Raw genomic sequence first — 11793 nt, 5'->3', positions numbered from 1 at the left:
TTTTATCCATGACTACTCATGTTCATGTGTGGTTGTCTAAAAGGCTAGTATATAGTGTCACTTACTTGTGAACTCAGTTTCGTGGAACATTTTTACTTTTTATATGAACCGAAACAAGAGGTTAGGAAGGTGCTCTGCAGTTAAAATCTTGAAGAGAACCCATGTTTGGTTTCTGGCTCATAATATTTCAGAGGATCCAGCCCAACACTCAATATACTTATATAGACGAGCACACATATATATAACTGAAAATAAAACTTTACACAGATAAACTTAGGGCTACTGAGTTGACTCAGTGGGTGCCTGAGTTTGCTCCCTGGAACCTACAAAGCTGTCCTCTCATTCCGCTTGAGTGCCATCGCACTGTGTCTACACAGACAATAAAAAAATTAAAAAACCAACTAGCCCGGAACCAGGTGTGGTGGTTTATTCTGCAATCCCAGCACTTTGAAGGCTGAGACCAGAGAATTTCTCCAAGTTCCAGGTTAACAGTGAGGTTCTTGTCTCTAGAGTAAGGCAAAGGGGGACTTTAATTGCCCCAAACCCACGTGTGTGACAGTTGGTAAAAACTAAATGCCCTAGCCACTTCAAGAAGAACTGGAAGAAGTTTGGAGAGCTTTTTCAGACTCTCACACATCGGTGTTTGCAGGGTGCTGGAACTGAACCATAGTATAAAAGAAGACCAACTAACAGCAGTGCTGAGGATCGCCCTTCGGGCCTCCCACACAGCAAATCAATGTTTTCTGCATCAATACAGTTTTTGTTTTGTTTTTACTGTCACTGATAGAAATGACCAACTAAAGTTCAGTAGTTTGGTAGACAAGGCTCAGAGAAAGATGGTGGCTGCACTAGAGAAAGACCTAGAGGTGATACTTGCTGTTGCACTAATATGGCCGTAATTAGAGAGTTGTTAACCACTGGCAGACTTTGTTTATGTAGTGGCTATTTTTATCCCAAGATCAGATAGCTTGTCACAGAGTTTCTCATTAGTCTTCCCATTTCTTAGTTCCAGCAACACTTAAGAACTGTTTAGTACAGTTTTCAGTTTCTTAGTCTAGAACCTACTCCAGTGATAAACTCAAGAGAATGTTAATGAAGATACCTCATTTAAAATAGTTTATCACCAACTTTCACCACAGCCCAATCCTTGGCTGGGCACTTTATGATATGAAGATAACTGACAGGTGGGGCATACTTAGAATCCCCACATGCAGGAGGCTTAGAAAAAAAGAACTCAAGTTCAAAGAAGGCCAGCATGGACTAGATATGGAGACCCTGAATCAACAAACCAAGAGGCTAGAGAGAAGGTTCAACGATTAAGAGCAATGTAGAGCAAGGTTCAATTCCAAGCACCCACATGGAGACTCACAACCACTTCTAAGGGATCCAGTGCCCTCTGCTGGTCTCCTTGATCATGAGGCACCTATATGGTGCATGAACATAGAAGAAGGCAAAACACACATACACATAAAATTTGCCCAGTAATTCTGAAAAGCACTTTATATACTGATAAGAAAGTTAGCAGCCTGCTGACTGGCTGGCACATTACCCAAGGTTTGTCTTATGTGTTGCCCAATATGGACGGTTTAAGTGGCAATGTGGTATCACAGGATAACACTACATGATTAGAACAGCGAATCTGATGGGGAAAAATATCCTCAATAAAACAATTAAGAAAATAGAGTAGGGCTGGAGAATGGCTCAGTGTTTAAGAGCAATGACTGCTCTTCCAAAGGACCCAGGTTCAATTCCTAGCATCCACAGGGTAACTTAACTCCTGTCTCGGGGGATCTGAGCTCTTCTGGCTTCTGAGGAGGGCACTATGCACATGGCACACAGACATACATATAGGCAACATAAGCTAGGCACTAAGGTAGAGAATGAAGTCATAATGAAATAAATTTAGTATTTTTAGCCATGGCAAATATTTAAATTTGGTACCCTTTAAGCTCATGATAAGAAATGTCATGCTAACTACTTTTAAAAATACACTTTTACTGACATAATGCACGACTTTCTCCATAATTCCCTCTGTGACACCCTGTAATGCTCCTGCAGCACCCAGTATAAAACCATGGAAACCTCCGTTCTTCTGGTGTGAGGTGTATTTAATTAAAACTGCAGTTCTACATGTTATTTCCACAGTCCAGTAATTTATTTTAAATTGGAGTAATTTCAAATTCCACAAACAAAACTGAAGAACAACAATATTTTGTTTGAATTCTCTCTTCTGTACACTCAGTGATCTAAAACACCACAATATCCAACATACACAAACCTCAGGGAAGGGTTAGTAAATACACACGTGTGGAATCATGGTGCTCTTTGTTCCTGAATGGAATGGTCCCACAGAAAAAGCACAGGATACAGCACAACATGAGGGCACCTGTTACACATGAAGTGAGCAAAACACACTAGCATTTCTATATGCGCAATGGGGAAACCTGCATAGGTTAAAGGGCCTTTTATGCTCATTTAAAAATCATCAGGCAAGTTGTCTGTATGCATTTTTCAAATAATTTGGAGAGCGCTGTGATCCAATGTAGCATATGCTGATTAGTGTTGTCTTTGTTGGCATTGACAGTCTTGCATGGTCACACACCAGTATTCTCACTTTAGCTTTTCTTTGAATAAAAGAGATTTAAATGCACTTAGACAATACATATTGAAAGCTGTTTACATACACTAAATTTAAGAGATTCAGTATTAGAGTTTCTTTGTTTCTTTAAACACTACAGAGTGCAAATCAGGTTCTTCACAAGAGACTGAATAGTAAGCAGTTCTTCAAAGAATGAGGGGGAGAAAAAAGCCCACATGAATACTATTCCCCTTTGAAAAGAAGTTCTAATGATGCGGAATGTGAAAATAAGGTTTTAACATAGGCGATCCAAGTCTATAGTTAGAAACAAAAAAGTAGTCCTTCATGAAATAAAGGTTACGAGAACACGTTGCCTGTTTCCCCGTTTATAAACTGAGAAGTGGGTAGACGATGCTTCAGTATGAAAATAGGAGACTACAGGATCAGCTTCCATCTTACATGCTGTACCCAAAGCCAGGCTGTGGCTGCCCATATGGTGGTGCAGTGTAACCATAACCAAAAGGTGCCTGGGGAGGGACTGCCACACTGGGTCCTGCTGTTAGCATCAGCTGGGGCTGACCTAAAAGTGACACAGAGGAGGAGAATCTGTTAGCACCTAGGTTTAGCGCTGTCATCTTTCCCACTCTAGCAGCGCAATCACAATTCACTGATTAAATTGTGGGGGGCACTTTCGACTGTCCCGGTTTGGAATAATCTCACCCTGAGAAGGTTCCTGCCTTAAAAAAAAAAAGCCAATGGTGCAGGACTGAGGGCCACAACATCCTATATTTAAAGCAGTAACACATGCACATTTGACATTTATCAGGCCATACATCTGCCAACAAGCCTATTACATAATACACATTACATTTAGTGACTAAAATTTTAGCACAGGAAAACTTTACAAGTTGTTAATTTAAATCTCTGATTCTAAACATCTGAATGGTAATAAAACCTAATATGGTTCTAGCGAAGAATCCAGCGCTAATTTAGAGACAGCAATAGAAAAAACACATTCAAATATGCACTAGATATGCAATGCATTAGGCATGAAAAACATGAGAACATATATACCTTCTATCAAATACTTGTTGATGAAGCTGAAATAGTTGCTGACCACATAAAGAAAACATGACACGTAAAGAACTTTTAGAGAGAGAAACACAATACCTCCCTAGCCCTGCAAATCATCTCCCGCTAGAACACAAGCTATCTTTCTCCCAGCACAATGGACTCCTTTCTTGTGGTACAACCAAAATTGTCTTCAGTAAGTGAGTTTTGGGGTTTTTTTGGAAACTGGCTTACCAAAGAATCACCCCTAGATTACCTTGAAAATTCTAACCCTAGTTCACTCAAACGCCATGAAGGCCCAGTCTGTAGATACCTACTAAATAACCACAACTATCATTTTTTCCCTATTTCAAAGATGTCAAACCTTATTTAACATGTTAGGTCTAACCAGTCCTTCATCAAAACTACCCGGTCCCCCAAATTCCTCCAAACAGTTTATCTGTAATAATAATAATAATAAAAATAATAAAGATTCCTATATTGTCATTTTCGTTAGTTGTCTGAGACAAAAATGGTCATAATTTTATACTTCCTTCTAAAAAACATCTGGCTATAAAACTTTTAATCATACTCCCTCAAATCCAATGTTCACCAAGTATGAAATACAAAGGATAAGTAACCCACACAGGCTAGTAGAAGAGGAAGTCAACTGCTTTAAATACTTTAGGATTTGGATGTTCTACCTCTCTGGAAAGTTCTCAAATGGAAACTCAACCCCCATTCTCTGTCCTAGATAGATTTAAAGTGAAGATGGAGTCTTTATACAAAGCACACTGAAGACATCCATGGCATATTGGTTCTTCTAAAATCAGAATTCATTGTTGTTTCTTTCTTACTGACTTAGAAAAACAAATAGATCAGTCATCAATCTGGCAACTGATTTTTTTGTTTTTTTCAAGACAGGGTTTCTCTGTAGCTTTAGAGCCTGTCCTGGAACTAGCTCTTGTAGACCAGGCTGGTCTCGAACTCACAGAGATCCACCTGCCTCTGCCTCCTGAGTGCTGGGATTAAAGGCGTGCGCCATCACTGCCTGGCAACCTAGACCATCTTTAACGACTATTTTTGAGATATTCTATGCATGGAAGATTATTAGAGTGGAAAATATCAAGGAGTTTTAAATGGTCCTCAGGAGAAAATGCTAACAGTTGGGGGGACTATTCCTTAACTCAGCTTGCTACATTTAAGAAGGGTCTAACTTAAAAAGAGACAGATTACCATAAACGATGGGCTGTGTCTCTGTAGCTTGTTCCTCTTCTTTTCTCAATGACTCTGAAGCATCTAATTTATCCACCTAGAGAAAAAGAAATCATGTTAGTTAGAACCTCAAAAGCATTACAAACTTAGGTTTATGGCAGAGAGTGGAAAAGCCTTAGTATGTTAAATTCTGTCAAAATAAAACAGACTGGCAAGAACATTCTCAGACCCCATCAAATTCAATGGCAATATTCATACTTCAGTAAGGGTGGTTTTCAGCACTGTCGTTAAAACCCCTCAGGCAGGAGGGGTTTATAAATGCATTAAGAGCTCACACCAGGCTAAGACTGGACATGCTGGGATGCAGCCTGAGCAAGGGAGGAAGTGAGAAGGAAGTGTACACACTATCAGAGGTAACAAGAACTCATGAACTATCAAGACTTCCTTCCCCAAGGGAATAGGTTTGCAAAAAAGTGAATTGAGTCTAATGGCTAGATTAAGTACTTGAGCAGGATAAGCTTCTCTGCCAACTGTGCATAGCTCCTGCTGAGGCTTATATTTTATAGGCTGAGAAGTCTCAAGGAGCTCCATTTTCAATCTGACTGTATAAGACCATTTTCCTTAGTTGTCTGAGACAAAATGCAAAGATTAATGGTACATGTCTTCAAGAAGTAACTAGGATTGCCTGACCTGGCTCTTTTAATGAAGCAAAAAAAAAAAAAATGGCTTCTGTATACTAGCTAATCAAAGCAGCCAATATCAGATAATATCAGTCTCAGTGTATGACTGAAGGGCAGGATGGCTATTACCCAGGTAGGTGGGGGCTTCGCAAACCACTTTTTCATCCATTGGATTTCCTTCTCTAGAAAATGGGGCTGAAAGAAGCTGGAAGTTCTCTGTGGGGGCTAACATAATTTCATTCTGTAAGTCTGGGACACACACTGAGAAAAATACCAGGATTCTGGCCTTATAGAATCCTCTGACCACATACTTCGATTGCCTTTACACTAGCCTATAATTATATTTCAAACTATATTTAAAAGTTGGCATCTGAACCAGTTTTTCTCTACAACTAAATTTCAAATCTCAGTGTTCTATGTACTGCTTTTAAGGCCAAAAGTGTGGAAAGATTGTGAGTGCAGAGAGGAACCGCAGATATTCTTCCAAAACAATGTGGAGAGGTGAGGTAGAGGAGGCACATGAGTAGACATGTAGATCTGTGAAACAGTTGTGAAAACTAGATCTTTTTAAAATGCTAAAGCAGACCCCATGTTCTAGTGGAAATTTAAAATAGCATCTGTGAGTATACACACAGGCACAGAGGGTTAGGACAGTATTTTTTGTAATTGTAAAAATTACATGTACTTATTTGGGGGCAGGGGATGACAAACAGGTGCCATGGTGTGCATGAAAGAGGGTGTAGGGCAATTTGCAGAAGTCAGTTTTCTCATTCTACCATGTGGGTCCTAGGGACAGAATCAAGCATCACTCAGGCTTGACAGCCAAGTGCCTGTCCCAGCTGAAACAGCTCAAGACAATGTTTTAGACTTACTCTAATTGCTACATGTTAAAAGCAATCTGGGTCTAACCCAGTCTTGTTAAAGGACTTCTAAGAAGCAAGCTTCAGTAGTTTGTCTACCTTAGGAAAATGGGTTTGCTTTGTTTTGTTTCAAGGTTTGTGGGGTTTTTTTTTGCAGGGGAGGAGAAAGAGTTTCACTGTGTAACCCTTTTGTGAATGTGATCTTTAAGTCAGTTTTTTTTTTTTTTAACTTTTAGTACTGGTTTAAGTCAGCATGTGGTGGTGGTTTGCTTTCATATACTATTTTCTTATTTTATAATGTTACAAATTATCCTACTATCAGATTAAAGACTACCATGGAATGTAAAGATCATGTGAAGTACCCATTATTTGGCATCCAAATTTACAAGAAAAATTATTCATCTGTAGAATTTAAGAACAGCTATGCCATCAAGGTCATTTGGAGTTTGCTAACCTAGCTAATATGTGAGGCTAGTCTACAAAAGCTATACAGGAAACATGGACACCTGCATATAAATAATTTCTAAGAAAAAGAGGAAAAATGAAACCAAAAAACCCAGCACTGCATAATACATCTCCAGACTTTCAATGAAAAAAAAAAAACTTAAGTAAACAGACACATATAAAAGTTAATGTCTGATTAAATGTTGAACACAGGTCTGCTAGAGAAACACATGGGAGATTAAAAGAGCCAGCATTATCCAATTGCCCAGTCATTGACATAGGCAGGGAGGGAGGAGGAAAAACACAAATCCCAGAGGAGAAACACCAACATAAGCAAAAATGTTGATGTTTATATAATAAGACAGCCTCTGGCACAGGAACATCCAATTTTTATTTAATAGCCCAATTTAGATTGCACAAAAAGAAAAACCAGAGAAGGCTTTTATGAACATAAGCTTTTGTTAAGAGCTGTAACAAAAGTTTCTGATCTTCAGATTAAAGAAGAAAAATTAAACAATTATGTCACTGAAATCAGTTCCATTGGTAATATTGGAAATCCACTAAAATGCAAAAGGCTTTTCCACAAAGACTGCAATATGCTGCAGAGTAAAGTCAACATGCAGTCAGTTATTTCGGTGTATGTGTGCATGAAAAAAAGGCAAAAGTACTGAAGCAAGAAGTGAGATCTGAAGATGACTGGTGCCATACAGGCTCTCAAGAAACACACACAGCCCACAGCAATGCTCTATGTTTCGGAGTAGTATGATGTAATTGCAATGACTTGTACATGCTTGATTTAAAACAACGCATAACACTACAGTTCAATTACCCATTTTTCACACACACGCTTTCTAACTGCCTTGCTTACTAGCTGCTGAAGGGTCTCACACACAATGCATTTTACTCAGGTTTGCCCTAAGTTCCAGTGGTGGCTCCAGTCTGATGAACAGAATCCCAAAGCATTGGACCCACCCAAGTTCATTTAAATTTAATACTCCTTTACTTCCCCACCCCTCCCTAGCCATAATTTTACACCAGGCTTAAGTTTTAAAGTTTGTTTTGTTTATACTGGGATGGAGACAAGCCAGTGAAGAAAGCAGCAACCAAATGGTGCCTAAATTTGGCATTCTTGGATATTGAGCCAACTAATCAACAAGACAGCAAATTTTAGGTAGTTTCTAAGGCATGCCTTCTTACAGATAGGTGTTAATTATTGCCTTGTTATAAATATTAACAATCCATGTTGCTTAGCAACAGTTACAGCAAGCTTGGCTCTCTCATGATTGAAAAGATTTTGGTTCCTCTTAAAAATGGACTAGCACCATGAGAACTGGACACCTGGAGAAACATGAGGAAAGTCTCTTCTGAAGCAGCTAGTATCTCTTGTATCTACTTTCAGCAAAAAAAAAAAAAATTAGTAAGAATCAAGAGATCAGAAACTGGATCACAGTCCTTCAATACCACAAAACCCCCAGAAAACAAACAAACAAAAAAGCCCCACAGAACTCCAAAAGCCTCTTAGGGCATGTACATACAGATATAAATTCAACAACTGTCAGGCAAGCTCACAAAATAAAAAAGAAGATGTTTTAATTTATTTCAAATATTAAGAGAGTCCTACTACGGTCCAGATACCCTGATAGTTTGGAATTAATATTGAAACTCACCATGCTCAGTTTTAATAATATATTAAAGAGAGACTGTGAACCAACTACTGATTAGCCTCCTGCCCTTCCTAAAGCCTATTAGCCGATTAGTAGCAAACATCTACTAATGTCCTACAGCTCTATTATAGTTATGTTTCAAGGGACTTGCAGAGGCTTAGTGAAAATTTATTGGGGGGAAAGCAGCAGCAGCAGTGTAGAAAAGGAAGGAAAAAAATCATGCAAATTCCTTAGACTTAGTCCTCCAGACTTAAAGATGGAAAAGAATCAACTTTCACCTTTTCCTTTATTGCATCAACCTGCAAAGGAATTCAGAAGGTGCAGCTTAGAAAAAAAAATCAAATTCCATATTGAGCATAAAAAGGTAGAATCAGCAACAAAGGTTCAAGGGAGAAACATGTACCCACTAAAAAAGGTAGGAGCGAAGTGGAAGTAAAGGGCATACGGAAGCAAAATTGAGAATCCCTTTTAACTTCAAAGCTCACTGCAGAAGTATTTATGCTAAGTCAGTGTGAAAGGAAGCAGTTTAATGGCTAGTAACGGACAGCACTTAGGTTAACAGCAGCCAGGTCTCAAAAGGTGGTATTATGCATAAGAAAAGAAGCTCGTCTCCCCTATGGCTAAGCTGTGGTAACTGTTTAATCACACTGAACTTACATATAAAATATTACTCCTTAAAAAAAAAAAAAAAATCTAGGTGCAACATGAGATATGTGATCCCCTAAGGAAAATTTCTCTATACTGAGGGCGTTAGTGGTGTTTCCCCGCTTGTATTCAGACACGCTGAAGAGATCAGAAGTGAGACTTCAATTTTTTTTTTTTTTTTTTTTTTTTGGTTTTTCGAGACAGGGTTTCTCTGTGGTTTTGGAGCCTGTCCTGGAACTAGCTCTTGTAGACCAGGCTGGTCTCGAACTCACAGAGATCCGCCTGCCTCTGCCTCCCAAGTGCTGGTGAGACTTCAATTTAAAGCTTGATTTGCTCTGACAAAATTGATCTTTAAAAATCATTTACATTGTCTACGCATATCTAGTAACTCAGGGCAAGCAAAAACTATTCTAACATCAAAAGGAGATGCTAAAATGAACAGTAAATTTTATAAGGTGGCTGTATCTTCAGTTTATTTAATGTGTATTTAGGAAACATAGTTAACTGAAAATTATCTATGGTTTTTTAAAATTAGGTATCTGATTATCAAAAAATCTGTGATGATTATTAGCAGGCTGTTTATACGATGCAGTTTTCCCATGGGAAACAGGTAAAGACATGAAGTCAGGAACCAAACAAAGGTAATCTATAGAAGTATACATGGAAATCTGGGTTATAGGAGTTAATTTTAAAATGCTATTTTAAAAGATTTCAAACATTAAAACAAAAAGTGCTATTTACTTTAAGAATATAGAGGGTAAACAATGACAAGTTTGAGTTCCCTTCCTAGTCATGGCATCTGTTATCTATTAAGAAACATTCCATATAATAAGAACATTTTATGATCAATAATTTCTACTTGAGAAAAAGAATAAAAAATATGCATGTAGAATTGTAAATATCCTCAAAATTACTAGTTCTGAATGTACTTCTGACCATCATTACCTTGGTCAAATATTCCTTCATAACCTGGATGAAATAGGGCATGGCGAAATCCATGATATTGTGCCTCCATGCAGTTTCCAGGACGACATCTGGCCTTAAGAGATCATAACAGGTAAAGAGACAAGCCCCAAAGCACTCTCTTTTTTCTTCCTGCAAAAACCACTGTAGGAGTTCTTCAGCCAATTCTGTATCTTTAGATTCAGAGGCATACTGCATTGCGTCCTATTCAGAGGAAACAATGAAGGGCAGAGGTCAACCAATTATGCTGACTTAAACCAGTCCTAAAAGTAAAAACAAACAAACAAACAAACAAAAACCCCACAAACCACTCAAAGACCATATTCACAAAAGGGAACGACACTACCAATTCTCATACCCATGGAACTAACAGCTCGATAACATCACTTGTAAAGATACCATCTGAGTTGCTTAGACAGCCCACCCCCACTTTATCAACCTTGTAAAGGCTGTCTTTCTTGCACAGCTCTACGCTCTGTTTCCAGCGATTGTTGCCTTTGAAGAGATAAGCAGCAATTCTTCTGAATTCAATGAGTTCATGTTTTTCCAAACGCTGAGCAAGTGAGATATTGTCAAAGTTGTCATAAGCATCTATTGATGTTCGCAGAGCCTTAAGAGATGAGACAAAGTCATTCATTCAAAAGTCAACTAAAGGCTTTCAGTTTAACATTTATTTTGCACATCATTTTGATGTAGGCAATTAGATGACAGCATAAAACATAGCAACATAGATTCAAGCATCAAACTACAAAAGTTGTAGCCTATGTTCAGGTGTGAACTTTCTTCATCTACTTCTAAAACAATAAATAAAATCCTCAAATGCACTGTACAATTTTCTAAAGGCACAATTTTCTCCAAGGTTTCCAGTATCGATACTAACTTGAATAACTATGGAACTCAAGGAATATGTAATATGGACAAGAACTTATGCTGTCAGGAAACTATTCATATAATTTAACATGATATTCACTTTTACAGATTTGGCTCTGAACCTAAAGGAAAGTCATCGTGAGCCGGATGCCTGAGTCTAAGGCAAGCCTGGACTACCAGGCAAGTTCCAGTCAGGTCAAGAATAAGTGAAACTAAAAAAGGCAATTACCTTAAAAGACAAATACTAAGATGTTATGTAAGAAAAGTAATAATCAGTTAAGTCCACTTAAGAGCAAGTAAGTTTTAAAGACTAACTGAAAGAACCTAGGCACCCACGTGTCTGCTCTTTTATAAACATAAGGATAACAGGAGCTTTTACTACAAAATCTGTTTAAAGCCAACTTTAAGCCTAATCAGGACCTAATGTCTTAAGTATTTACAAGAATTCATAGGTTTTACCTGGTAATCTTCTTCCGTAATAAAGAGGTTGTTCAGTGATTCATTTACAGACTTGTTGTTGTGGTTCTGGACGGAGCGCAAATATGGTTTCACCAGTGGTAGCTGTTTAACCTTTAAGATAAAGTTTGTTAGAAAGGTAGCCACATTGTAGAAGGTCTAGGACAGCTGTTATCCAAGCACAGCAAAATCTTCACCATGAAGTTTAAAATGGTTACCTTGCTGAAATAATTGACTGCACGAGTGTGATCCAACCGTGGAGACAGCACCATGAGCAAGTCATTTAACAACAGAGGCTTGAATTCTAAGTAGAACTGGATTGCTCTGTAGTAGAGTTCCACATTGGCCACCTAAAGTAGGAGAAACCC

At 38.3% G+C, this 11793-nt stretch overlaps 1 protein-coding gene across 2 annotated transcripts in view; it reads right to left on the bottom strand.

The window, feature by feature from the left end:
* Positions 1-2136: 2136 nt before the first annotated feature.
* Cltc (clathrin heavy chain) overlaps positions 2137-11793 on the bottom strand; it is a 59613-nt gene continuing 49956 nt past the window's right edge. The window contains exons 27-33 of one of the 2 annotated variants that reach the window (XM_041664083.1): positions 11644-11775; positions 11429-11539; positions 10539-10709; positions 10082-10303; positions 8770-8790; positions 4865-4940; positions 2137-3158 (exon numbers count right to left, since the gene is read on the bottom strand). In XM_041664083.1, coding sequence (XP_041520017.1) covers positions 3034-3158; positions 4865-4940; positions 8770-8790; positions 10082-10303; positions 10539-10709; positions 11429-11539; positions 11644-11775 — 858 coding nt within the window. In that variant the 3' untranslated portion in view covers positions 2137-3033. The remainder of the gene's footprint in view (positions 3159-4864; positions 4941-8769; positions 8791-10081; positions 10304-10538; positions 10710-11428; positions 11540-11643; positions 11776-11793) is intronic. The other variant, XM_041664084.1, reaches the window with a different exon arrangement.

The sequence above is a fragment of the Microtus oregoni genome, unplaced genomic scaffold (assembly GCF_018167655.1).
Source record: "Microtus oregoni isolate MIOR12 unplaced genomic scaffold, Mior012 000015F_ref0000493, whole genome shotgun sequence".
Classification (NCBI taxonomy): domain Eukaryota; kingdom Metazoa; phylum Chordata; class Mammalia; order Rodentia; family Cricetidae; genus Microtus; species Microtus oregoni.
This window is presented reverse-complemented; position numbering and strand designations above follow the sequence as displayed.